At 53.1% G+C, this 27,707-nt stretch overlaps 2 protein-coding genes across 6 annotated transcripts in view; both read right to left on the reverse strand.

Moving 5' to 3' along the window:
- Nucleotides 1-1,856: 1,856 nt before the first annotated feature.
- CRYBB3 (crystallin beta B3) lies at nt 1,857-6,889 on the reverse strand. The gene is made up of 5 exons (XM_015247347.3): nt 6,795-6,889; nt 5,329-5,447; nt 4,233-4,365; nt 3,321-3,463; nt 1,857-2,169 (listed from the first exon to the last, which is right to left on the reverse strand). The coding sequence occupies exons 1-5, from the start codon at nt 6,867-6,869 to the stop codon at nt 2,004-2,006; spliced, it is 636 nt and encodes a 211-aa protein (XP_015102833.1). The 5' UTR covers nt 6,870-6,889; the 3' UTR covers nt 1,857-2,003.
- A 3,676-nt stretch (nt 6,890-10,565) lies between these two features.
- Nucleotides 10,566-27,707, reverse strand: part of KIAA1671 (KIAA1671 ortholog) — a 159,596-nt gene continuing 142,454 nt past the window's right edge. For all 5 annotated transcript variants that reach the window (XM_072953657.1, XM_072953658.1, XM_072953659.1 and 2 more), the window contains 6 exons: nt 25,476-25,731; nt 22,602-22,776; nt 20,768-20,892; nt 18,733-18,875; nt 16,871-16,953; nt 10,566-15,653 (listed from right to left, as the gene is read on the reverse strand). In XM_072953657.1, the coding sequence (XP_072809758.1) occupies nt 16,875-16,953; nt 18,733-18,875; nt 20,768-20,892; nt 22,602-22,776; nt 25,476-25,731 (778 nt within the window). In that variant the 3' untranslated portion in view covers nt 10,566-15,653; nt 16,871-16,874. The remainder of the gene's footprint in view (nt 15,654-16,870; nt 16,954-18,732; nt 18,876-20,767; nt 20,893-22,601; nt 22,777-25,475; nt 25,732-27,707) is intronic.

Here is a 27,707-nt window from a genome sequence, read left to right on the forward strand (position 1 = left end):
GGTCGTGGGGGAGGAAGGGGAGAGGAGGGGTGGGTGTTGCCGTCCACCACCCCCCCGGCCCCGTCGGGGGAGTCAGCTCCTGCCTTTCGCCTGCCTCCTTGCTGGGCATCCGTCACCCACCCTAGCCTGAGGCCCCACCCCAGCGCTCCCCTACACACCAAAGTAAAAGTAATTCAAGGTGATTTCTTGGCTGGGCCTGGTTTTTTAAACACGTGGGCTGAAATGACTGTGTTACTTTTTAACGGGGCCCCCACAGGCCTCCCACACACCAGCTGCATCAGTGTGGGGAGGCTGTAGGTGGCTGGGACGGGCTCTGGGTACGACAGGGAAACAAAGTCAGGGTTCGCTCGTGGAGGTGGGAGGGGCGGGGGCTGGTCTCTGGGCCTGCGGGAAGCCAGCTGTCACCTGACTGCCAGAGGGGAGACTCCCGGCCTCTTCCCACTGGGGGCACGGGGACTCACATGTATACCTGGCACTGCCGTGGTGCCCCTCTTAGGCCAGATGAAGCCACTGAGGCTCAGGGCAGGGATGCTTGGAGGTAGGGGTGGTGGGATGGGGCTCAGCCCCGAAGCTGAGGCTGCAGAAGATCTCTGGGCAGGGGGACATTTACTGATGCAAGGAAGAGAAACAGTCCGGGGCACCACAGCATCCTGGCTCACCCGAATCTCTGCAGGTGCCCCCGGAAGTCTCCCCACATCCCCTTTGGCTCCGCGGTCACTGCTCTGAGCCACGGCCAGAGTCATCGTATTAAACCCAAAGGCAGATCATGTCTTATTTCCTTCAAACTCTCCATGGCTCCCACCTCCCAGAGAAGAGTCAGAGTTTCTCAGAATCTGTAGAGCCCTAAATACTGACCCCACACCTTCTCTGACCCTCCTCCCCATCTTTCACTTAGCTCTTTCCAGACCTGGGGCCTCCTTGCTTGTCTCCATCACTCAGCCACACTCCTGCCTACGATACTTCCCATCTGTTCTTCCTCTGCCTGAAACGTCCTCATGACTCCTTCATGCCTGAGCTCAAACATCACCTCCTCAGAGCAGAGTTCTCAGACCATCACCCCTCATCCTTGTACCCTGCTTTCTTGTCCTTAGCCCTCACCATCTCCTGATGTCCTATTCAATATTTACTTGTTCGTTTATGTTCTGTCTTTCTCATAGAACGTGGGCACTGTGAGGGCGGGACTTTGTTTTGTTCACTTGCTGTGAACTTGAACAGGGCCTGGCATTTGTTGAGTAGGTTGATGAAAATCGAGCCTGGCAGACAGAGAGATGGGGGGGGGTGATGGATAGATGGATGGGAGAGAGGAAGGATGGATGGAAGGATGGGTGAATTAATAGGTGAAAAGAAGGGTATGGAGGGATGGAGGATGGATGGATGGAAGCATATAGGAGGGATGGAGGAAGGGATGGATGATGGATGGATGGATGATGGATGGATGGACAGGGGGAGGAATGGATGGAGGGATGGAAGGAGGATATAGGGGGGAGGGAGGGAAGGATGGTGGATGGATGGACTTGTACGGAGGGATGGAAGAATGAATAGAAAAATGGGTGGGTAGAAGGAAGGATGGATAAATCAATGAGAAAAAACAGAAATATGGAAGGAAGACTAGAAGGAGGGATGGATGGACTGGCAGATGGAGACACAGACAGGCCAACAGACACAAGATCAGGGCAGGATGTGCATGTGGACTGATAAGGACTGGAGCCTGGAGCAGGAGCGCGGCTCACAGCCCTCCCGTGGGGCTCTCAGAGCCCTCAAGCCCTGCCCCCCGCCCCCCACCCCCACCCCGTGTTCTGCCCCTCCCGCGGGCTCTACCCGGGCCTGGCGCCATCAAGAAGTGACGCGGAGGAACATGGCAGGTGGGGGACCGGCCCCAGGCTTTATTGAGCAGATTCTGGGGAAGGGTGGCCAGGCAGGCCCTCACCCCGGCCCTGGAGTCTCCTCTTCTTGCCCTCGCTGCCCCCCAGGGCGGGCCTGGGCCACTGGGGCCTGGGCGCCCTTCAGCTGCTGAGGAAGCAGCCCCGTTTGTGCCACTTCTGGTCGCGGATGCGGCGCACGGACTGCAGCTGCGGCTGGTTGGCGTCCCACTCGTTCCAGTGGCGGTACTCGCCCCGCTCGAACACGTACTGGCGCCCGCGGTAGCCAGGGAACTCATAGCCAACCCACCTGCGGGGACACCGAGGCTGGGGTCAGCACGGCCAGCCACCAGTGTCTTACCTCCAGCCAGACCGAGTCTTTTAAAGCCAGCACCTGACCATGCTCTCTCTCCACCTGCCTAAGTCCCTCCTTGGATCCCCAGTGTCCTTGGGTTGAATTCAAACTCAGCCCTGCTCACAGGATCCCTCACTAAATGCCTCTAGCCTCACCTCTCATTCCTTCTTTACACCCCACACTCCAGCCTGCCTTACTCTTCTCTCCCTGAACCTGCATGTCTCTGAGCCTTTACACATGCTGTTCCTCCTGCCTGGAATGCTTTTCCTTGCCTCATCCTTATTTCATCCCCTCTTTCATTAGCATCCTTTACATCTCAGTTAGGATATCTCCTCCTCCAGAAAGCCCTCCCTGATTCCCCCAGGCTGAATCAAGTTCCTCATCAGGACTCCCAGAGCATCCCCCTTTACAATCCTGATCACAGTGAATTGTGAATACGTATTTCCCTGTCTCCCTATCAGACCGTGAAATCCCCGAGGGAGGAGTTGTGTGGTTATTGTTGCCTCCATGTCCTGCACATCATAGATGTTCAGGAAACAGTTGCTGAATAAATTATTATCAGGAAGAGGTGGCACATTTCAAGGCTCCACCCCTAGATCACAAGCCCCCAAGTGAGATATAGTCACCGACAAAGGGAAGATGATCCTATGGTTGCATTAACAGAGATATCAAGCCTAGAAGGAGGGAGGTGATGAGCTTGCTGTCCTATGTACTAGTCAGGGCACACCTACATATATGCTGGGCCCCCTGGTAAGAAGGACAAGGACTATGAAAAGGAAAGATAATAAGAGTTCAAAGGCCTAGGGATGTTCAGAAAAGGAGTGAAGGCTTTGATGGAGACAGGTAGGGGGAACATATTTCACTTAAGTCAAGGCTTCCTGGGAATCCAGTGGTTCAAAAGTGCAAGCAGTTGAACACCAGGGGCTCTTGAATGGGGCTTTGAGCAAGGATGATGCAGGAGCACTGACTTGAATGAAGGGCCTGCAGACCCAGAGGAGCAGAAACGTCAACTGTGTAGGAAACTGTGAACAGAGATTCTGTTTGGAGCCAGAGGCGAGACTAACTGGAGGACAGGGCAGGGGTAAGAGTGGGGCTGGGTCCCTTACGTCCCGTTGATGGCCCGGACGCTCGCCACACGGTCCTGGAAGCCATGAGCCCAGAGGCTGGGCACATCATCGTCCACGATCTCCATCTTGCGGCCACTGAAAGCTGGGTTCTCAAACAGATGCAGCTTGTGATCCGGGCCATCCTGGGGGCAAGACCATGGGGTGAACTGGTTGCTCCCATGCCTGGAACAGGGTCCAGGGAGGCTCCAGATGCAGGGGAGTCAAGTCACCACAAAATAACCCCCAGAGCTGGCCTCCTTAGGAATCTCAGAGCCAGAGAGCCACCAAAACAAGGAGGGGGTGGGTGAGGAAACTTTCAGGTCCTGTTAAACTCCATCATTTAGCAGATGGGGAACCTGAGGCACAGAGAGGGTGGCAGGAGACCAGAATTATTATTAATGTAGGAAAATTCCCTCCCCAGATTCTGAGTAGGTCTGCCCAGCTGTCCGCCCCCAGTCCCTCCCAAGGAACATCTGCTCTGTGACAAGGAGGAAGGGCCGGAGCAGTGGCTGAGTGTGGGTGCAGTAGTGGGGACAGAAGAGCGACATTTTAAAGTGTCACTGTGGACCGAGTCTCTTTCAGGTGTTTGAGAAACACAAGTAAAGGACTGGAGCTGGTTTTGCAGATATTTCTGAAGCTCTTTTCCAGGCTGTGTTTCTTTGACTGGACCACGTGGCTCATAACTTTACCAGGGTTACAGAGGGATGTGCCAGTGTCCTGCTAGCTAATTCAATATGAAAATCCTGGTTTCCTGACCCCCTAGCCCAGTGCCCATTCAATAGCCAACTTCCTGTCCCACACCACCATTTAGGTCAGAAAGAATGAGGGCGCTTCCCAGGCCACGTCCACACCAGCTAAGCCCCTGGGCTGAGCTTGTGACAGGAGCATCTTGCTGCCAGAAGCTGTACTCACAATGTGCAGAGGCCGGAGGGACAGGAGGCTGTCACTATGGTGGCTGTTGGACCAGGCGTCCCAGCGAGGATAATCCCCCTTCTCCAGGACGAACTGCTCCCCACGGAAGGCCCTGCACTCAAACGCCAGCCACCTGCAGGAGGAGAGTGGCCTGGGTCACCTCTGCTGCCCTGAGGGAGGACCCAAGTCTAGTGAAGGGGGGTGGTGGTGAAGAGCTGCCGACATTTGACCCCGCACACTCCCTCCAAACCTACTATGGACCCCTGGTCCTGATATCGAGGGAGCTACTAGGCCATACTGGGAGCTGAGACTCTGAGCCAGAAAATCATCCTGGGAAATAATATTGAAAATTTATTTCATGTGCAGCCTCTGTGTAGGCTGCTCAGAAACATTTTGAATGCAATGCCTGGTACGCGTAGGTATTACACAGCCAACTCCTCCTCCTCCTCTTCTTCCTTCTCCTTCGTGTTATTATTATTACTATTATGTCGTTATTGTGTATGTGCATCCTTCCATTCATTTTCACAGAAACTCTCTCTGAAGGTAACCTTTGTTGTCCCCAGTTGACAGATGAGAAAACAGAGGCCCAGAGGGTGAAGCACCTCACCAGGTTCACCCAGGTGGTTAGTGCCAGAGCCTGGACTTCCCACCTGAAGACGAGAATTCAGGGTCCAGCTGGGATTCCTGCGTGTCACGTGCACACAGACAGGACACTCAACTACTCCAGCCTCAGTTTCCTCATCTGTCAAGTGGGGCAGTTGTGGGGATTCAGTGACATAAGGCACGTTCCATTTGAGGTGGTATCATTACTATTAAAATTATAAGCATTAAATGCCAGTAGTCTGGCACTGAGCTAGGTGCTAGGGTGTCTTCCTCTGCCCCCCCACCCCGCGCCCCTGCTACAGATCCCAGTGATGGAGAGATAGAAGGATTCTAAGAGAATCACAATTCAATGCTGTCATTTTACAGGTGGGAGAAGTGAGGCCAGAGATGGGGAGGAGTTGCCTAAGGCCCCACAGCAGAGCTGGGTCCTGGACCTCCTGACCCCCAGAGAGCTCAGGGCTGTGAGGAGGGGCCGGGGGGCCCAGGTACTCACGGTCCCGACTCCACTTGGATGGAGCCCACTTTCTCCAGCAGGCTTTCTGTCAGGTTGGGGCACTCGGCCGTGAGCTCGCACCGCTTGCCCTGGAAGTTCTCCATTTCGTACACGATCACCTGGAAGGGCAGCTTCCTGAGTGTCCCACCTTGGTGGGGGTCCCAGCCCCAGCCCCTGTCCTGCCCAGTCCTTAGGGCATTGGAGGGAGGTACCACCACCCGCTCCATCAGCTCTGCCCTTTACAGCCATGCTGGCTTCAGGCCTGCCCTGCCTTCTGGTGGCCACAGAGGGGAATGCCTCCAGGAACCTCTAAACTAGGGATTGCAACTCGGCTATTGGGCTGGAGTCAGTGCAGAATCCAGTAAAGCGAAATGACCGAAATGACCATTGGGAAGACGGTAGGGAAATAAAGCCGCTGTGGTCAGGAGGGGTTGTGGGCCCTGTTCTGAATTTTTTCAAGAGAAGCCAGAAATCTGTACTATTTCCTCAGTACGAAATTTCTCCCTTTAAAAAGCCCCTTGCAGGACAATTGAAACCCCAGTTTGCAACAGTTGACGTCTGCCTGTCCCTAAACCTCAGTGGAAGGAGTTGCAAAGGCTGAGGAAGCTTTTGCCTCCTTCACCTGCCTAGAAGCACAAGCTGTCTCTGTAGAAGGTCCCTGGGGAACATCGGCTCTGGTCATTTTATAAGAAGGGTCGAGGGAGGCTCAGAAAGGGTCCTGGGCTGCACAGCAAACTAAGTGGAGGCACCGGATTCAATAAGTTCAGCCGGCTCTTTTCTCCCAAGCACAGATGCCAAAAGGAGCCAGGAAGGTCCGGCAGTGATACCCAGTTCCCTGTGGGCAGCTGCCTCCGGGCATTTGCCAAGGCCCACCGGGGTCACTAGACCGACCCTGCACTCTCCCAGGAGGGAAACAGAGGATCAGGCAGGAATGAAGCCCAGCGCCAGGCAGGCTCTTCCCTCTCGGTGTCCCCCACGCTGGTTAAAGCCCCCAGTTTTACCTCCTTTGTCAGCTCATCCTCAGACCCCAGGATAGTTTGGAAAGGACAGAGCCAACAAACCCCAGCTCTCAGATTCTCCATTAGCTGGCCATGGTATTTAGCTCTCACACCAGCTCCGGGGACTAAGTCTGGATACTGGTCCCATTTTAAAGTCGGGGCTGTTGAGGCCCAGAGCGGGCCAGGAACTGAGGCAGGAAGCAGAGTCAGCACTGGGTCTCCTGAAACCTCTGTGGAACCGACAGGGTGCGGGTGATGGGTTCCATTTTGCAAATGAGGACACAGAAGAGGAAGGATGCAGCAGAGCCAGGACGTGAGTTTACAGCAGAAAGCTGAGGGCTCCTCCTGGTCCCGGCTGGCTGGAAGGGCTGCTGCTCCTTTCTGGAGAGAGGCGGCCTGGCCAACTTGGCCCCGGGGACCAAGAGCAGCCCTGGGCCCAGAGCCGTCAGAACCCCTTCCTCCTGGTACCTTGTAGCTGCCTCCGAGGCCTCCATGACTCTTGCCAGCGGCAGCCTGCTCCGGGGCACTGCGCTGCTCCGCCATCCTGCCGGAAACACCTGTGGCTTCAATCAAAGGAGAATGGGCGAAACCAGGTGTCGATGTGATTGGCGTCGAGGCTGAGCTACAGAACCTGGGCTGCCTCTGAGATGAGGTCGTTACTCACAACCTACAGTCGGTCGTTCAGTCACTCAGCAAACACCCATGGAGCTCATACTAGGGACCCCAGGGACGGGGACAGGGGGATCAGGGCCCCCATTTTACAGAGGGGAATCCTGAGGCCCAGGGAGGTGAGGCTGGGATTGGGCCCTTCCCTGCACCCAGAGCTCTGTGCGGACCCGGCACCTCCAGACCCCTCCAATGGGCTTCCTCCACTGGGACATCTCCCCCTTCCGCACCTCAAGCAGTAGTCTTTTGTTCTCTGATTACTTCATTTGCCAAAGATTTCGTGAGAACCTAGTTGGTGCCTGGCCCTGTGCTGGCTGACAGGGATGAACAGAACAGAGTGGTGGCAGATGGACAGACAGATGGACAGCTAGAGAAGGCATGGGACACCCCCTCCAGCCCCGTTTCTCTGCATTCAGTTATTCACTCCCTATGTGTTTCTGGAGGACTGACTGTGTCCCAGTCGCTTAAAGAGACACAGGCACAAACAGAGCCCGGCAGACAGACAGACCCTCATCCCTAGGCGCTGTGCCACACAACACCCGGCCTGCAGCGGTCACGTGCAAGGATTCTCATGATGCTGCACACGCCGACACACAGGACAGTTTTCCTGTTTGGCAGCACACACACGTGCACACACGCACTCACACAGTCTCCCATGGTCATTGGACATGGTCACTTCCTGCCTGTTGCACAAACACAGCCTACCCCTCCACTCCCCTGCACACATGCATGCCCACTGCAGACGTCCACAGTGTCCCTAGGGAACCACAGCTACACCCCACCCCTGCTGCCCAGCCACACCTCCCGCACCCCCCACTCCTGGGAGCAGCTACTCTGGACACGGGCCCAGTGATGCACGGCCCACGGGCTGTCTGCCTGCCCGTGTCCGGCCTCAGCAGGAGGCCTCTCAGGAGATGCAGCAGCCCTCCAGTTTGCCCACTCCCCTTCCCCAGCTCTGCTCAGTCTTTGTAGCCCTCCTGCTGGAGCTCCAGCCCAAGGGCTCGACCCTGGCCTTGGTGGCTGTCCTGGGCCCTCGCTCTCAGCTCCAGCCCTCAAGTTTGCGCAGGGGGCCAGCCGAGCATACCCCTCTGGGGGCCACCTGCCCCTCAGTCCCCAAATCCCAGAGTGAACCTGTTGCAGTCGCCTTGGGAAGAACCGAGGGGTCGCGCCGTCTGCAGACTCAGCCTGCTGCCGCAAGGCGCGCCCTATTTATGCGCGCTTTCTGACAGCCCAGCACATCCCGGCTTGCTGAGGCTGCGCCCTGTCTGCCCGATTCCGCTCGGGCCATTTCACCCTAATAGCAGGGCCAGGGAGGCCCCCGTGCCTGTGTGTCCTCAGCCGTGGCCTCTGGTGACTTCCTGGGGGGCAGACAGACCACATCAGCTCTGTGGGCAGCCCGACAGCACCGGGAGGGGGGCTTCAGGGCGGAAAGCTCCCCAGGGCCCCCCAACTCCCTTTCCTTGTCTTCCTGTTGGGTGCGTGGCGTCCTTGCCATGGCGCCAGTGCCTGAAGCCAGGGGCCCTGGAATCTCTCCATTTTCCCATGTGCCATGTGGCCTAAATGTTAAGTCCGATGACCCTAAAATACCCTCCACGTTGGGTGTTAGTCCTTCCAGCCATTCCCACGGGAAGTTGTAACAGACCCAGCAAAGACGCAAATGTCTTCTTAGACATACACACATACACGCAGACAGTCAGACAAAGACGTTTTTCACAGAGCTGTTTCAAGTATGAAAGTATTGGAAATCAAGTAGAAGTCCAACAAGAAAAGTTGGTAAAATAAATTATGTTGATAATAACAAAAAATAACAATTATCAAACACTTGCTATGCCAGGCACTATGAGACTCACTCGTCTATTTTGCAATCTTCAAAAATGTCTAAAGCACGTGCTTAACATTACCCCTATATTGTGAATATTTCCAGCAGTCAACTGAGTTGCATTGGTGATTAAAAAAAAGATTCACTTTCTTCATACAGAAAGCATATATGACAACAGTAGAGCACAGGAAATTATATTTAATAACTTGTAATAACCTATAATAGAAAAGAATATGAAAAAGAATGCATCGCTTTTTGCTATAAATCAACTATACTTCAATTAAAAAAAGAAAAAATATATGAAAAGAAGGCATACACAAATAACAGTGACCATTTATTGAAGACCTACTATGTGCACAGCACTCTGCTAGCTTCACAAGCATTCAGTCCTCATGCTGCCTTCTGTAGGGGAGGAATTGAGATCCCCACTTTATAGAGGGGGAAACTTGAGTTCAGAGAGGTGAAGTCACTTACCCGGGGTCACACAGGAGAGAGAAGGAGGGGCTGGCCTGCTCCAGGACCCAGCTCTTAGCCTCAGTAGAAATAAAGATGATCATGACAGTCACCTTATTTATGATCAAAAAAAAAAAAAAGATCCAGGCATTTGTGTGTGTGTGTGTGTGTGTGTGTGTGTCTAACAAAGAAAAACTTCACCCATGATAGCTACAGAATTCTCCTGCTTTTAGGCCATTTTGCTTTTATGAAAGATCTACGTTAATTAGTACTTGTTTTCACTAACTGAAAGGAATCTGGAGAGTTTTTTTTGCTTTTAAGAAAAAAGGCAAAAGGTGAAAATCACATTCAGTGTTCATTTTACAGTGAGCCCGGTCAGAGGCAGGACCCAAGACCCCTGTACCCCTGGACATGTGAGTGACAGCTGGACTCTGGAAACAGGTGGAGCTGGGTGACCTTGGATGACTTACTGAAAGTCAGAGCTACAGCCTCCTCACCTATGAATGGAGATTCTTACTCCAGCCATTGAGAGATCAGGAAAGCAAAGCACTCATTTTTGTTACTTTATTACTTCTACTCACTGAAGATCCCTCCTACTAATGACCATTTCAGCCAAGGGGCTACTTCCCGCTGGTGCTCATGGAAAGCACAGCTGGTTTCAACCCTTTAACCTGGGATTCAGTGGCCACTTGCGGGGAATCTAAGGGGAAGACAGTGGTGGAGACAGCCTATCAGGTGTGACTCCCCCCACCATCAGTTCCTTAGATCCTGAAGACCTACTATGTGCCCAGATTCTCAACTATTCGGCACTATTGCCATTTGGGGCTGGATCATTCTTTGTGATGATGGATTGGGGGAGACTGTCCTGTGCAGTATAGGATTTTACCAGCATCCTTTGTCTCTTCCCACTAGTTGCCCTTGGCAACGCCCTACCCCACTGTGATAACCAAAAATGTCTCCTGTCATTGCCAGTTGATGTCCACAGGGGCAAAATCCACCCAACTGAGAACCGCTGCCTTAACCTTTTGTCCACTAATGTCACTGTCACCACCCCTATTTTGGAGAATGGTGGGGGTTCAGACACACCCCAGAGTCAGGAGGAGGCAGAATGAGGATTCAACCCCCACGTTGTACGGACATCCTGCTTTGTGTCCACAGGGCCCCTCTCCCAGGACCCCCGCTACGGCCTCCCGCTGCCTGGCCCCCAGCTCAGCACAGAGGAGAGACTGACTCAGCTGGTGACAGGCATGCATGCGTGGGGCCGCCCATTCATCCACACACTGACACGCCCACTTCTCCAGTGCAGCTCGCGTCAAAGCTTTATTTGCTGTTTTCATAGTCTGAACGCAACATCTTTGTACATGCAGAGGTCATTTTGTTTTAGGGCAGTCGACCAGACTCCCAACTGCTCTTCTGTGCGTAGGAAACCTCTTTACAGTTACAAAATATAAAAGCACTTGTAGACATCCAATACTCTGTGAGGTCCGGGAAGCCCCCGTTTGTTTTAATGTTAAAAATATAGGTTTCTCTAGATGAATTCTCAGTCACACGGTTAGAGACCCTTTCTGGGATTGGATAAAGTGCCTGCCCCTCGACCGCCTTCTGTTCAGAACTCCGAGAGCCTGTGAGTTCATAAGGCAACTACAAGGAGCCCAGCTGGCAGGAGGCACCAACTGTCCTGCACCCAGGACTCGTGTTCCCATCATGACTCAGATATCCGAGGAAGGGACCCGGAAGAAAGGTTAGGAAAACAGAGTGTTGTACGTATGTATATTTCCGCTTCCCCCCATCTTACAAAGCGTTTTGAGGACCGTAATTATCTGGGAAGTGCATGACTTGTGGGCTATGATTTAGGAAACACCATGGTACAAAATATCTTCCATACATGATGGATGACTTTTGCAAGCCCCCTATTTACATGATCTATAAGGCTGCGTGGAAGATCATTAAAAAGCTCAAATTCTTCTGCAGACAATGGCATCACTTTTCTTTAAGCAGATGTGACGCCACTGGAGATTGTCATAAAAGCGCCAGGGCTGATGCCTTAGAAGATGATGTGGCACCAGGTGCGAGGGTAACAATTTAAGGAGATTCTGGGAGGACAAGGGAGGGGACTGCGAGGTTCACCTTGCCAGAAATCTCAGGCTGACTTTCCAGAACTAACCTGGCTTTCTGGCCCCCCTCCCTGCAGGCATCAACACAGACAAAAGAAAGAAATCTCTGGAGAGGTGGTGGGGCCAAAGGAGATACAGATTGGCTAAGACGCGGCACATCCAAGCCTACTTGCTTTCTGTGTGGCTCTACATTTCCAGACCCTGGGCTTGCCCAGAATTCCAGCAGGGTGACTCCTAGCAGCTTCTCAGCACAGGGCTCGGATCCACCCCTCTGTAAGGGGATGGAGTGCAAGGTGGATCTCCTATCAGACGTGGAGTGGGTCCTGCCTCCTTTAACTGGCTCCCTCCACCTTAATACTGTCCCTCCTACCCCATGGAATCAGATGCCATGGGCTTTTTTGGGAGGGTTTCCTGTTTTAGCACTTTTTGGAGGAGGAAAGACCCAGAGGCTAAGAAGTCTTTGTTACTGTAGTGACTCGCCATGGCTTAAATTGGGGGGATGGGGTGCAAGTCCCAGTGGATAATGCTTTTTCTCCCACCTCCCCGCAGACCTCGCCCTGAAATGCCACTTTACATCAAGGCAACAGTCATCTCGCTTCTTATACGAAGGGACAGGGCTGTGTGGGAGGGGCCTCAGGGGTTGAGGAGGAGAAGCAGAAACTGGGGAGGGAGAGGTTGCCTTGAGAGCCCTCTCCTTGAGGGGTACTCCGTCTTCCATGCAGGCCCGAGTCACCTGTAAGAGTTCTGGAGGTGCTCTGACCGCACACCTGTGGGTGTTTCGCTTTATAATTATGCCTAGCTCCTGGGGCAATCCGGGGGCATCGCGATGAAAAATCGCGTAAATGGACGAGGCAGCTGTCAGCACCAGGTGGGAGCAGCTGAGGTCTTCTTCTGGGAAGTCATGTTTTTCTAAATCCCCTGGCAGCCTCTAAGGTTTAGGACCTCAGGCTTAGGCTTATTTCTACTCTTGCTCCGTGGAGATACCTACAGTTGGCCTCACTTCCAAAGGAAAACACATCTGTTTGAAAGCACATGACTCAGCTTGTCCCCTGCAAAACCTCCCCCATCCGATTGTCCTTTCCCTGAATCCTCGATGACATGAGGCTGTCAGGTCAGTGTCACTCAGAACCTCCAACATTCTAAACACCGCGAGGCTTCTGTTCCACTGGAATTTCTCTGATGGCACTGAGGGAGTCTCCACAACACTGATTTTGGAGGCCACGCCATGGAATTTTACAGGCCAAAGGCTTCTGTTACATTAGGCAAGGGACTATGAAGAAGGGGGTCTACTGGAGGGAAAAAGATACAGACTTATCAAAAGACCAGCCATCAAAATGCTGATGTGCAAAAGGGGTGTGGGGAGGCGGGGCGAGGAAGGGAGGGAGAGAGAGAGAGAAAGATTATACTTTAAAAAATCACCCATCTTACTTTTGATGCATTCTGTATAAAACTCTCATTTAAAGAAAGCCAAAGGCCCAGGGTAGGAGGGCTGGATGAGGGCAGGTGACTTAATTGCATACAAATAATTAAGGCATAGTAAGTTACTTTGAAAGGAGACAGATTTCCAAAGGTGGCTCCAAGCAAACTCAAGAAACTAGCATGCAACCCCTTGCTTAGCCCCCCAAGAGCTCACCCAGTTTAGACAGAGGAGAAATAAATAACCCATTTGCCCAGCTATCTGCAGAGGCTCTGAGCATCAGCTGCAGCTAACTTCATTGCATGGGTCATCGTCACGGGAGGCAGAGGTCACGGGAGCCAGAGGTCACAGGAGCCTGCATTAAGCGGGCCACCAATCCTGACCCACTGTGATTGTCTGCAGTGGAGGGACGAGGCTGCTCTGGTCAGTTCCGAGGGGGGTGGACTTTGTACGTCCTCATCACCAAGGAATTAAATGGATTTTGAGTTCCAAGCCAGGTGTGGGAGGTTAGGTAGAAGATCTGCAGGTCAATCTCGTTTTCAAGTGTTTTTCTTTCCTGTTGGGTGTATCTGGGCTGAAACATGACTAATTCAAAACTGAGCGTTTTGCACGGTGAGTATCAAGGTACTAACCAAACAGAGCAGGTCACTTCCTACTGCCTAAGGTGGTACCAAGGGGCCCTCTGCACCTTGAGAAAGACAAAGAAAGATGGCAGCCAAGAAAAGAAGTTGGGTCTTTTAAAGGAAACCTACTGACCCAGAAAGCCATTACAACAAAACTGAAATCAAATGTGAACTGGATCTTTAAAAAATAAGAAAGAAAAATCAACTGATTAAATCCCTCAATGGCCAGAGAGAACGGACTGGCCACTAACTCAGGGAATGAAGAGAAGACAAACCATGATCAAGCAGGGCCAAACCTGCAGACACAGACGCATGAGGCTTCCAGATGCACAAGGCTGGGCAGGTGAAAGGCTCCAAAAATTGCCCATTCAGTGGCCAAAGCTCAGTCGACAGGATTCGGGGGGGGGGGGGGGGAGGAGGAGCTGCAGTCGCTGTCCGTGGTGCTGAACCACAACTCCCCAAGGCCCAGGCGTTTGCCTTAACCTGGAGAGACAGGATTGGTCTCCATCCTGTCACCCCCAAGAGAGAGAAGAGGTGGTGAGGGAGATAAGGGAGGAAGAGGAACTGGGGAGACAGATGGAGACTCTAGGAGAGGTGGCCAGGGAGAAGGGATGCAGGTTTTGATACCATTTGCAAAGAGCAGATTTATCAAAAGAGATTTTTCACCTCTTGGGAAGTCCAGTGCCGGGCACAGATCCATTAGGAAACTCAGCCCCAGCACCCCTCAGCAGTCAGAGGCTGCCCTGCGAACTGTCCAAGCATCTTTCTCACAGATGGGTGTCTCCTGGGCAAGATTGGCACAAAGTTTATGGCAATTCCAGGCATGGCGGGTGGGCCGGCCATCTCTGAGATGTTTGCTGGAGCCTTGGGCTTAAGAGGTGGGGGAGGCTGGTGTGAAGGATTTCCGAAAAAAAGGGACAGAGTAGACAGTGGCTGGAGACCCCAGAGGTCTTGGAGATTCCTGGGAATGAGCTTAGAGTTGGCAAGAAAAGAAGAGGCGAGGCAAGCCTACACTTGGTCACCTGGCATCCAGCATGTCTGTCCAGAGTTCCTGGCCTGGGGGACTAGGAGGCTCCCCTCCAGAAAAGGACTTTTAGCAAGACTCTCCTTTCCTGCATTTTGGACCTAGAAAAAGCACCTGGTCAGGTAGAACTCGGGGGAGGGTGGGTAGAAAGAAGAGGTGAGAAGAAACAAAAAGTATCCCTCATTCACATGTTTGCTCTGAGGCCAACTGGGGGTAGTTCTTCCATGCCAGCAGCTCAGGTCGCATTCAGAGAAGGACTTTGGAGAAAGTCTCGGGGTATGTCTGATCTTTGAGAGAAAAAGGCACTGCCATCTGGGCTGCAGTTTCTGAACCCTTGAGGCCAAGGGACAAAGGTCACCCCATAGACATCAGAGCTCAAATGAAAAGGAACCAGGAAAATGTACACAAGAGTGACAATGAGAATTTTTTAAAAGCTTAGGTAGGGATAAGAGAACCTGAGATGGTTGGATACTTCAAGCAAACTATTCACACACCTCTGCTCCTGCTCTTTAACGGAAAAACATATATACATCTCCAATTTCAAAGAAAGTTGGCTGGATTATTGCTTTATCACCTTCTAAAGCAAACGAAATATGACGTACGATGGAACAGGCCAGCTACACACACTGCCCCACTGGAAGGAGGAATACACTTGAAAGACCGAGGGTGGGTGTTTTGAAAGAATCTTCGAGAGGGAGAAGGATCTTGCCAAAAAAGCAATCAAACCCCCCAGCCTGGTGGTACTGCCTTGGGCCACGGTCACAGCAGGAAGTGAACAGTTGCATCTTCCTTGGGAACGTCCTTTCCAAAAAGAGCGGCCCTGGGGTGGGGGGAAGAGGCGCTTTCACGACTCAGAACCCAGGGAGACGGTCCAGACTTACATCTGTGTTCCTGGAGCTGCTGCAGGGGTCTAAAACAGGCAGAAATGCACATTTTTACGTTAAAAAAAACCCCCACAAAACCGGCAGCATGGACATTTGTGGGTCGCCTGGCTTCTTTCCCAGCCGGAAGCGCTGTCCGGGGAGACAGTGCAAGTGCTCGTGGAGGGAGAGCCTGCCTGCCCCGATCCATCCGGGAGAGCCTGCCGAGGGGCGGGGGCCCTGGGCCGCGTTCTCCACCAGGCGTGCACAGGCGGGGACCGCAGCAGCGTGACCTTGTCTTCGGGTTCTTGCAGTTAAGGCTTGTTCATCAGACGTGGCAGCGTCCCCTGTCTGGAGAGGAAGGGACAGTCCTGGAGTCCTGGCCCTCCACCATTGAGCCTTTTCTGGTAATCCCCAATTCTCCCTCTCCTCCAAGCCACAGGCCAGGAAAGATGACTGTTTTTATTTTTGAAGGGTGGGATGAGAAAGGTGGTGGGCAGCTGGATACAGCAGAATGAAGGTAAGGTTTAGAATGAAGAATGAAGTCAGGGTTCCAGCCTCAGTGTCCTCAAATGGATTGCCGGAGGCTTAACTGAGATATCACGTGCACAGCACCGGATAACCACAGATGAACACCGGCTCTGATCCCTTCCCCAAAACGTTTGAGCAGAGATTTACTGGGGAATTTAGAAAATTTTTTGAATTTATTATATACATATATAGAGATATATATGCTTACATACATATATGTAAATATTATGTAACATATAATAGATACATATATATTAGGCAACACTGCCGTAATTAAGCACTTACAATAGGCCTGTAGCATAATGTATGGATATTCACATAAAGCCTAAATAGCATTGTAAGAATGCAGGTCAGGTTCTGTCACTAAGTGAGGGATGGAAATGCTTTGTTTTCGAGCCTTCTGGATTTCAGGTTTGTGGACAAGGGGTGGCGGGTCTCCTGGGCTGCTCGGAGCAGAGCTGACTTTTGCGGCGCTCCTCCCCTGGGGACTCACAGGCATCACTCCCGGTGCGTTCTCAGGGAGCTCTGGGGACAACTTGGGGACATGGGTGCGCTACCCCATTTTACAGATGGGAAAACTGAAGTTCAAGACGTTCAGTCGTTTGGGATCTACACCAGGGCATGTGTAATTGTTTGATTTTTTTTAATTTATTTTTTTCAGAGTAATTTTTAATGATACAAGTTGTAAAGGAATGTGGAAATCGGGGACCTTTCAGATTAAGCTGATCTTTGATGTTCCACCTGTTCATTTTATAAAGGGGGACTGAGAAGCAGTGAGAAAGGGCGGGCCAAGGGCATGAGAGCAGAGCCCACGCCCTGTGCACCCACCCCGGGCCGTCCAGCTGTGTTTATTCCCTTACAAGGAAGCAGTTGATCACCATCCTCTTTACAGGAACCCAGAACCCCCTCACCCAAGTTTCCCCTTCTCTATCCTAGGCTACAGCACCCTAAGGCTCTGAGCCTTTGCCTCCCGGCCCCAGTTTCCTGCTCCTCGGACTGCAGGCTCTGTCTGGGTCTCCCCTCAGAGCCCCTCATACCTGCTCAAGCCTGATTCTCATACAGGCTTTGCCTCTTCTTGGATTTCAGCTCCTTTAGCCACTGGGGAGAGGGCTCTTCTGATCTGAAACCACAAAGGCAGCGGGAGTCACGTGTGAGCCTGACCACCTGTGCAGAAGTGGGGGCTGAGCTGCACCCACCCTGGAGGGCTCAGGGACATTGCTGACCTGGCTGAGGTTGGGGTGGGGGTCTGTGAGGAAGGAAAGGTCCTCTGGGCAGATAGGGGTCTGGCCACCCCAAGCAAGCCTTGCCTGATGGTGGAGGCTTAGAGCAGGCCTCCTGGTCTGGGGGGGCCCCTCCAGCCCTGGAGAAACGCTGGAGCCCTCCGTGGACTCCAGAGCAACTCCAGCATTCCCAGAGCAATAGAGGCACCATCTCAGCCACCACCTTGTCTCTCTCTCTCAAATTCCTTCCCTTCTGCTTCCCATAGCCCACTCTGTGTTCCGATAATTCACCCTGACTGCAGTGCCGGATTGCACCAGGCCTCTGGGCCTTTGCACGTGCTGTGACTGTGGCTACCTCTTTGTCTGTCATGACCCAGCTCGGGGATCCCCTTCTCTTCGAAGCCTTTTCCACACCTTTCCTCTTCAAATCTGGGTTATGAACCCTTCTTCTGAATTTCTCTATCACAGGGAGTCAGAGAGTCAGACAGTAAGCATTTTCAACTTTGAGGGTGTCTGTGTCAACTAGTCAAGCCCGTGTTTGTATCAGGGAAGTGGTGGCAGACAATCCTTAAATGATGGCTGTGTGTCAGTAAAACTTAATTCACAAACACAGACAGTGGGCTGAATCTGGCTTGCGGGCTATGGTTGGCCAACCCCTGCTCTACCGCAGCACTTATATCACAATGGCAGTACCGTGAACGACCCCTAAATTCTACGTGTTCACGGTACTCACAATACGAATTCCACTTTCCTTGACTGAGCGCATCCACAAGCCAGCGCCAGTGCAGAGGGCTTTACACATGCTTCCTCGTTTCATCCTCGTGACCACCCCGGAAGGCGAGGATTAGCCAACCCACTTTGCAGATGAGGAAACTGAGGCGCAGAGAATGGCTCTGAAAGCCGCACAGCTGGGATGAAGCCCCAGCTGTGTGATGTTAGAGCTGCGCTCTTTAACCTTCACCGCCAGCTGCTGCCCCGGTCTGGGCTGGGCTCATCTGTGCGGGGAGCAGGCCTAGTCTGGGAATGGGGCAGCTTCTTCCCCAAGGGCGGCTGGATTAAGTTTATCCTGTTCACCCGGCTGTGCCCGTTGGTCCCTCTTCCCAGGTCTCCTCACTCCTCCTGAGACAGAGGCCCTTCCCTGCAGGGTAAGAGTGGGGAGAATGCCTCAGTTTCCCCATCAGTCTGGAGAGGGCTGGACTGGAGCAGTAGTTTTCCAACAACAGGGCCCTGGACATCCGTGTAGGGTGTGAAGGAAAGGGGGAAGGACTGGGGCCCGCTGGCCTGATTCCTCACCCCCTGCCCCAGGCTTGTGTGTGTGTGTATGTGTGTATGTGTGTGTTTTAACATTCAATTTCTAAATATTTAATTTTATTAAAAAAAATTTTTTTTGGCTTGTGTTTTGGGGGAGGGTGGTAATTAGGTTTATTTAGTTTTTTTGGAGGTGCTGGGGATTGGAACCCAGGACCTTGCGCATGGTTACACACACACTCTACCACTGAACTACACCCTCCCGCCCCAGCTTTGTGTGTCTGTAAGATGTCAGAGGGCCCAGAGCTTACGTGAACGAAGTTCTACAATGAGAGAAAACACAGAGGTGAAACTCATTCCACCCAGCACCAGAACCCAGGCAAGCCCCTCCCCAGAAGTGCAGCCTGAGTCTCAGCCCCAGGACCCCTCACCTCTCGTCCTTGTCCACACTGGAGGGGAGCACACGACTGCCCAACCCTCCGGGCTGGAAGGGCGATTTCGGGGTCTTGGGCTGGGGGGCCCAGCCAGGGGTCTCGCTGGGACTGTCCGCCTCTGGCCTCTTGTGCAACTGGGCCTGGAGAGAGAAGACAGTGGAGTCTGTAAACCACCTTTGGTCTGGGGAAGGGTCCCATCCTATGGTACTGTCACTGCATGGGGACGATGGGGCTCCTGGCATCTGAGTGGACCCAAGCAGCAGACACAGGGGCAGGGGTAGACGCTGCTTGACCTTGGAGGCCATAAAAAAATCGGAGGTCAGGCTTGTGGTCCAAGCACCCATCTTTGACCACTGGGATCAACCATCAAAAATCCGCATGATCACAGTATCTTCGGCTGAAAGGCCACCATTACCCCGTTTGCTTTAGTTTCCTGAGCACCCAAAGTGGAGACAGCAGCCGCATCTTACAGGCGGGGCCCAGCTCTATTAAGCTCCTGGCTCTGTGAATACAAGTAAAGTGAGGTTTCTGACCATCAGATTCCCATGGGGAAAAGGCAGGGTGGATTCCACCATTTCTGGAGGGCACATCGGGAATGGAATGACTCAGAATGGTGTGCACGGATTCCTTTGGGAGCCCAGGGGTGTGGCGGTGGCAGGTGGCACCTGTCTCCGTGGCAATGCTGGCCCAGCCCCCGGCAGTAGCGGCCATCGCCACCGTCCACCTGAATGCTTCTGTGCACTGGGCCCCTGTCGTCTGGACTCCGCCAGGCGTGAGTTATAGGACACATGGCTTTCTCCATTTGATAGAGGAGTAGCTGAAAGGTCAGAGGTCGAGCAGTTTGCCCAAAGTCACACTGTTTTCAAAAACTGGGATCCTGCCCAACTTCAACCCCAGGGCTCTTCCCAGGAAGAGCCTGGGAGCCTCTGCCCCATCCCGTGAGCAGGGCCTTCCTCTGCCTGCCGTGTTAGGCTGCCCTGGAAGACAGCCTTTGTTCTGATGCTTAACAAAATAAGCCAGAAAACCTCTGGGCCGGGCCAGTGGCCGCAAAATGTCCACGTTTCAAAGGCCTGTAAAGTCAGTGACAGGGAAAAGCGTGCATTCTCTGCCTACTGATAGTTCATTCTTGCTGGAAATGACCTGAAAAGCAAAGCCGTGGCAAGTTCGTGGCCCCCGACGGGAGGCTTCCTGATCGGCACAGTGTCAAGCTGAGAAATTCCACAAACAACCAGCTTCTTTGTTTTTGTCTCTTCTTCAGTAAAATAGGAGTAAAGGGCTGCCTTTCTTCGGGCTGCTGGGGCCCAGAAGAGGGGGTAAAAGAGGCTCCCCCCAACTCAGTACCCCCCGCATCCCCAAGCTGTGTGAGATGCTTGAGGGAGCTGAGGGTGGGGAGAGGGGAGACAGCCCAGCCCTGCCTCAGGAGCCCACAGTCCAGTCGGGACTGCGGTGTCATTCAAGAGAGTGTGATGTGGTTCTAGCGCTGGACTCCCACGTCCTTTGGAATCAAAACAACCATTTTCCCTGTCTACCCCCTACCCCCGCCCCCAGCGCCCCGGATTGCTCAAGGACAGAAGGCTGGGTTGGTTCCCTCCTGCTTCCCCGGCATCTGGCACCGGGCAAGATGCTTCACGCGGAGCGCAGCCCCCTGCACAGATGCGGACATCGAGGCTGACCTAGGAGACCGAACCAAGCCGCAGGTCTGGGGGCTGAAGAAAGACAGAAGGTGGAGATTCAGAAACAGGGGGTCACTAGAGAAACGCACATAAAGTCAGTACTACTGTTCACAGCACCGGGCCAAGGTCAATGTCCTGGCCTGGTAACGTGCCATGGTCACGGGGGGCACTAGCACTGGGGGAAGCGGGCTGAGCAGGGCTACACGGGTCCTCTCTCGCTCTGTTTTTGCGATTCCTCGGGACTCTTCGACTATTTCAAAAATGAGGCAGGAAGGGAGGGAGGAAGGAGGGTGAGAAATCCGGGGCCTATGTGTTCTGCAGCCACTGAAGAGCACAGCTCTGGGCATGAGGTCTGGTACCTTCAGTGCTGCCGGGTCCACTCCTGGAAACACAGGCATCCTCTGGGGTCGGCTGACGGGTGTCCTCTCAGCCCTGGGTGGCTTCTCCTCCTCATCTGACTCTTCTTTCCTGGGGGATTTCTCCTCTGTTGCAAAGAAAAGGGCACTGAAGTCACTGGGAGCCACCGTTCTGGGGCCTCTGTGCCAGATCCTTTGCACAGACAATCCCTCATGCAATCCACACAACGGCATCATCAGCCCATTTTACAGATGAGGACAAACTCAGGTGCCTTATGGTGGACAGTAAGGCAGGGTGGGTCTGCTCCTGGGAGAGGCCCAGACAGACCCAGCTCCTGGGCTCCTGGCTCGTTCCAGGTCAGGGAAACAGAAGGAAATCTCTGACAGAAGCAGGGAAGGAGATGGAAATGCTTTCAGCCAACAACATACGGGGGTCATGGTCTTAGAAGAGGATGGGGAGGGCTTCGTGTGTCTTGCAGACAGGCTGCCCAGAGTTGGACCAGGAAAGCACTTTTCATCACTGGGACTTGACCCCGTCACTGTGCAGGTGAGACTTCTGGGTGATAGACTGCCTGGCCCACCTCTTCCAGGAGTAAAGGGGGGGGGGAGCCAACCTCCTGGAGACCCGGCTGAGGGCTTACGCACAGTGAGAGGAGGGAGAAGGGGGCGGGGATGACCAAGGCAAGGCTGGGTCCTCTGGAGCCCCCAGGCCAAGTAAGGACTTTGGCCACGTTCACAAGGTGTATCCCCCGGCTTTCCCCAGCTCTTGGCCAGTTCCTCAAGGATGCTGGGAACCAGAAGGCTGCTGTTACACTCCAGCTGGGAGTAATTATGTGCTTTTGCCCTCACTCTGGTCTTTCCTTGCTCCAGGCAGCTCTGTGGAATTTGGTTCGGAAAACCAAGAACGTGTGCAGGGAGAAGTCTCAACCTAGATACTTAAACCTTTCCTTTAATAACAGACATGAGATGGGAGTGTTTTATCTGGTCAGTAGCTACACTCTTCACCCAGCCCAGAGCCTGGCCTGATGCCCTGCTATTTGCCACGAGCAAATCGCAAATGAACAAAAGCCCCTACAATGTAAACTAAAGACTGCTTATGCATAGAGCAGGGAGGTCACCGGCTATGGCTGCCATTCTTCTTAAACCCCTTCCCTGGCTCTCCATCTTCAGATCAAGTCTAACTCCTTAGCCAGGAATCACAACTCTCCATGAACCGGCGCTGCCTTTCTAACATGACTCCTGCTATCTCTGGCTTAGGCAACCCTGCACTGCTTAGACAGACCCCCCTCCCTGCCACACCTGCAGAACATTCTTTCCACACCTCTGCCCCTTTGATCCTGTTGATATTTCCATCTGGCTTACCCTCCTTTGGCTAATTCCTACCTATTCTTTAAGATGTGGCTCAGGTTTTGACAGGGGGTGCCGCCAAAGAAGTCCTTAGAGGAAAATGTATAGCCTGAAATAATTTATTAGAAACCCCAAAAGACTGATAATAAATGAACTGATCTTCCAACTCAAGAATCCAGAGAAAGACTGGCAAACAAATCCAAAGACAGGATAAGAGTGAATTTAATGAGGGTAAAAGCAGAAACAGTGAAATCCTGTGAAGTTGCGTCTCAGTCGCTTACAACCAACCTGCAGAGCCCCAATGAATAGATCACCCTCAAAATTTTTCTTCCCTAGTTTCCAATAAGCTCTTGTGCAATGAGAAAGCACAGTTTCCAATGTTGTTGTGTTCTAATATCCTGCAGCCTTCAAAGTCAGGCAGCTCTCCCCAGGGTTTAACCTAAATCCCCCTGCCACTCAGCGTGCTCTCTGTGGAGGAGATGGGGCATACCTGTGGAGTCCTTGAACATCCACGTGCTGTCAGCCTCCTCCTCCAGAGGAGACCTGCTCTCCGACTTGCTGACCCGGCTGCGCCGGAGGGAGTGGGAGATGGGAGCCCGGCGGCGGCTTCTCTTGCTGAGCTGCACCCGGGTCTTGAGGGCACTTGAGTCGAGGACTGAGGTTTGCTGTGGGAGCAGCAGGGAGGAGGAGGGGGAAAAGCATGGGAAACATTAAATGGAGGCAGCAGCCAAGGGAGGTGTGCGTAGCTGAGTCAATACACAAGACGCTATTTAGGTGGTATGTGGGCCGGCATTTCTGCATTTTAACAGGAACCTAACGCCCCGCGCCTGAATTTCTCTGTGAAACATACCACGTGTGCTGATTCCAGGAAGCAAATGAACTTGAGGGCCCCACCTGGTGCCTAACGCATAGAGGGCACACAATGGAGATGCTTTTCCCCTTCCTGATGACACCATATGGGCATGTGAGCTATGTAACATCATGTGAGCATGTATGTAACAAATGTTTGTTTGTTGAATGAATAAATGAACAAGTAATCTGGCTAAATCCTTACAACAACTATTCCACACAGGGTCCACGAGCTGAGCGGCTCTCAGTGTGGTCCTTCTTCTACCCACAATGCTTCAGGGTGCAGTTGGGGGGTGGGTAGAGCAACCTGCTAAGTACTAGGCATTGGTTTTTAAGCATCACAGTCTGAGCAGAAGCAGGTGGAGAGTCAGTGACGGTTTCCAAGATCGCCACCTTTCGCACTGAAAGGGTTGGGGGCAGACCACCCAGGTGGGCCCAGCAAGGAGGTGGGGCAGCCACTGGTTCAGAGACCTCCCAGGAGATGGAGCTGAAGGGCTTAGAGCTCTGGGTTCAAACCCTGCTCCGTTCAAATCCTAGCTGTGTGCCCTCAAGCAGGGGACTTGCCCTCTCTGAACTTGGGTCTCCCCGTTTGTAAAAGTGGACAATGGGGATAGTACACCCGTCCTGGGGTGGCTGAGAGAAACCAGTGAGCCCAGGGTTGGCAAGTCCTGGGTCCCAGCAGCGCCCGACCGAGGCTCGGCGGGAGCTGTCCCCACAGGGCGCTTCTCTCTTCCCGGCCGGCTCAGGTCCTGGCAGGAAATGTCGGATTCTTCCTCTCACATCCACTTTGGAGAAATTCTGCTGCCTGGGGCTTTTTCAGTTTGCGATGATGAGCTAATTTCAGTGAATCATTTCCTGGAGTTGGTAAGTGACAGACACCCCACTGGGGACAGGAGGAGGGAGCTGATATCTGTACAGCTGTTTCCCAAACTGGCCACAATGGTGTCCAGTGCGGGGACCTGTGTGGGGCTGGTGGGAGCAGGGGAGGGATGGAAGTCACAAAGGGTGCACCGCCCCCAAGAGGACAGCACACATCTCCAGTTGTCACCAAATAGAGCCGGTGACTCGGATGAGGAGTAAGTAAGAGGGAACCACAGCAATGCAGGGGCTGGCCTGCGGGAGCTTGGCTCTGTTTTCCCAGGGCCGCCCTTGCAGCTTCAGGCTGGTCCCTTAGTGCCTCGTCCCACCTTTCAGCCCCCAAACGGCGCCCACGGGAGACCTGGGTATCACACAATCAGCTGGGCCTGTGCTTAGGGCCACTAGCATTTTCATCACTCAGTGGCCACATCTGTTCCCTGATCTGCAAGAATGGGACAGAGGGATTTTGCCTCTTGGGCTCAGCATCCTAGAAGGTAAGTCTAGAGAATTATGCTATGGCTCAGGATGACATCATACAAACATGTAAGCTAGAGCAATGCCTGGGACATAGCTGGAGTGCAATAAATGTTTGTTGAATGAATAACTGAACACATCACCTCAATAACTCCTTACACGCCACACTCTGCCCACATTTATATAGTGGGATGCCCCAAAGGAGACTGGACTTGTGTCTTTCCCCATCTCTGTCCTTGTCTAGAGAGGCCAGCAAGAGACCTTGAATGTATTTAGGAAGGGGAATCCCCTTTGAGGCCCTACAGGAAGCCCCTTGACCCAAAACAGTGGTGTCTCTTCTCTGGGGGGCATCTGTGTAGCCATTGCTAAGAGTGTGGACATGAGGCTTTACTTCAGAGAGAGGATCCATTTTAGATTTTGCATCATTTAGATGCTGCACCCTCAAGAGGGTAGGCAGATAGCCCTACTGTCAGGGAAGAAGCAAAATGACCCCCCCCCCCCACCAATGTCTCAAGGACTAGAAAGGAAAACCTGCCTGACTCCTGCAGGGCGCCGCTACTGGTCTGGAAGAGGCGGGGGCGGGAGGTGGCTGGACCTGGGGGGCTGGCATCCTGGGGGGTGGCTTTGCATGGGAGACCTGGGAGAGCTGAATTCTGGGGGCTGCCCATGCCTGACGGGGGCTATCCCTTACAGAGACTTGGATCCCCTAGCTCCAGGGACATAGTCCCACGTGGCAAGACCTTGGCGAGAAGCCCCAGCAGAATTGGTGTGAGCCAAGTCCAGACTGCATGCCCAGCACTGCAGACCTCAGGCGGGCTCCCCGCCCCTAGGGGTGAGAAGCCACACTGCCTGCTTTCCTAACTGGTGAGGGCTCAGCTCAGTTTTAATCTGAACACATGTGACTGTGTTCAAAGCCTTTGAGCCCACCATTCTTTTACGAGTAGATGAGGAAGCCGAGGCTCAGAGACGTGAAGACACTTGCCCCAAGACACACAGCTGGTATGTGGCAGGTCCAGGCCACATGCAGCCATCAGGCCCATGTCAGACTGTGCCGTCTGCTCCCACCAGAGGGGGCCCTGGCACAGATTCTACCCCTGAAAGGGGCGATTCACTGGGAGACGCTAGAATGTCTCTTTAAAAAGAAATGACTGTTCCCAGCATGTGGTCCCAGTTACTGACTTACATCGATGAAGGAGAAGTCATCCACTGTCTTCACAGGGCAGGTGTCCAGCGGGGGCAGCCCCTCCGTCCCGTCTGTGGACTCCAGGTCGGTGCTCGATCGGTCCACGCTGGTGCTCCGCTGGTCCCTGGAGCAGTCGTGCTGGTCCCCAGCTGAAGTGACCTCCGTTTGGGAGGACAGGGAGGACAAACGGCTGCTGGGAGGCTGCTTCCGAGCCGATGTGGCACTGCTGTCGGGGGACGGGGACTCAGGGGCCAAGCTGCAAGAAAGGAAGGAAGGGAGACACGGTCAGGCAGGTTGTTTCAGAGAGCTGAATTTCAAGGAAAGGAAGCAGCAGAAAAAAGAGTGTAGGGTGTGCTTTATACACCGGGAAACGAGACAGACAGAACATCCTGGGAGGAGAACCACTCCGAACACAGGTGGGTGCTGTGCATGCTGAACACCTGGACAGGTGCAGAGTGGGAGGAGTCAGTCCCGTCCCACTCAAGACTCTCTAACCCAGCACTGTCCCATACAGGAGCTGCTGGTCACATGTGGCCACTGGGCCCTTGCAATCTGGTGAGCGACAGCTGAGATGTGCCGTGGGTTCAAAATACACACGGGATTCCCAACACCTTGAGTGGAAAAAAGAATGTAAAATATTTCGTTCATAACCTGATATTGATTACATGTTAAAATGATAGTCTTTCGGGTCTATTAGGTTCAACAGAATACACTGTTGTTTTTTATTAAATCGAAGTATAGTCAGTTACAATGTGTCAATTTCTGGGGTCCAGCCTAGTGCAGCATACACTGTGAAAATGAATTTCACTTGTTTCTTTTTATTGTCCTTACGTGGCTACTGGAACGTTAAAACTGCATGTATGTCTTGAGTTTGCAGCTTTCGTTGTATTTCTGTTGCACAGCGCTGATGTTGATCAAATAATTACTAGCTGTCACCAGCAGAAGGGCAGGAGACGGGGAAGCTTCTGCTTTGCTTCCTTCCTTCCTTCCTTCCCTCATCCCTTCACTCCCTCACTGAAAACGTACTGAGCGCTTACTACGTGCCGGGCCCTCTGCTAGGAACTGTCTCCACAATCTGATCTCCACAACCCTATGAGGTAGGATTAACTTCATGAAATGAAACATTAACCTCGCTGAAGATGAGGAAACCAAGGCACAGAGGCGTGAAGCGGCTTCCCCAGAGGGGAGGACCAGACTCCAGAACCCACGTCCATGACCCTCTCCTCCTTTCGGAATTTCTTCCCATGATAATGTATTCCCAGCGCCACTTGGATAATTGGAACCACATAAGATAGAAAATTTATAAACAAAGCAAGCCATTAAATTAAAGGCTCCCTGCTCCTCCCATTAAAAAGATTCCAAAGGCAAGAGTACAGGGGAGCCTCAGCCTGAGGACGGGGAGACGGGCACACCTGACACCACCTCCCTGATCAGCCCGGAAAGATCCCTGAACTGCACCCTGGGGCAGAACCTTCAAGCCCGGTGTACTGATATTTCACTGCAGGCACACAGCTATGCTTTTTGTCAGCTCTGGGAGGATTTTACTACTTGGAATAGGCGAGATGTTGGGGTGTGGGGTGGAATTGAGGCAAATCCACAAAAAATGGGGGAAATGCCACTGAGGAGGCAGCAGGTGGCGCTGCTGCACAGGGCTGGGAGCTCAGTGGCTCCTGGGCCTTTCCCAGGAGGAGGAGCCTCAGTACCTCTGGGAGACAGGAGGGGGCGATGCCAGGACAGGGGGGAGATGCCACGTCCCAGTGCCACCCAAGGTCTCACCTAGCTCCCTATCAGAGCTGGGAGGATGCAGCCTCAGAGGGAGAAGGGGAGTCCCAGAGTCACACAGGGACAGCAAACCCAGGGCCCAGGCTTCCAGACTCGCAGTCCAGTGCTCCCGCAGGAGCAGTCTAGTGAGATTCAAGTAAGCTTATCAACTAAACACAAATCACAGAGCTGCAAAGAAAACAAAAAGCCTCCAAAACAAAAAGGTACTGCAGGAAACCTATACTTCCCTTTCTCTTTTTCTTACCCATTTCCAATTCCATCAGCCTCCACCCAACTTTAGTATCAATGGCTGCTATGGGTCATAACCCAGCAGAGGGATGTGACTGCTCCTGACTAAGGCGGGTCGGGGGGGAGAGGGAAGAGGAGGGGAGACATGCGTTTGAGTCCAGCTCAGCCACCGACACAACGTATCCTCGGGCATGACACCCACAGATGAGAAAACTGAGTCAC

Source organism: Vicugna pacos, chromosome 32 (assembly GCF_048564905.1).
Source record: "Vicugna pacos chromosome 32, VicPac4, whole genome shotgun sequence".
Classification (NCBI taxonomy): domain Eukaryota; kingdom Metazoa; phylum Chordata; class Mammalia; order Artiodactyla; family Camelidae; genus Vicugna; species Vicugna pacos.

Excerpts from the sequence above, each read along its gene's own strand:
- CRYBB3 (XM_015247347.3), bottom strand. The coding sequence starts at position 6,869 with ATGGCGGAGCAGCGCAGTGCCCCGGAGCAGGCTGCCGCTGGCAAGAGT. Across the intron at positions 5,448-6,794 it reads GCCTCGGAGGCAGCTACAAG|GTGATCGTGTACGAAATGGA; the intron begins GTACCAGGAGGA and ends CTGCCCTTCCAG. Across the intron at positions 2,170-3,320 it reads GTCCGGGCCATCAACGGGAC|GTGGGTTGGCTATGAGTTCC; the intron begins GTAAGGGACCCA and ends GTGTCCCCGCAG.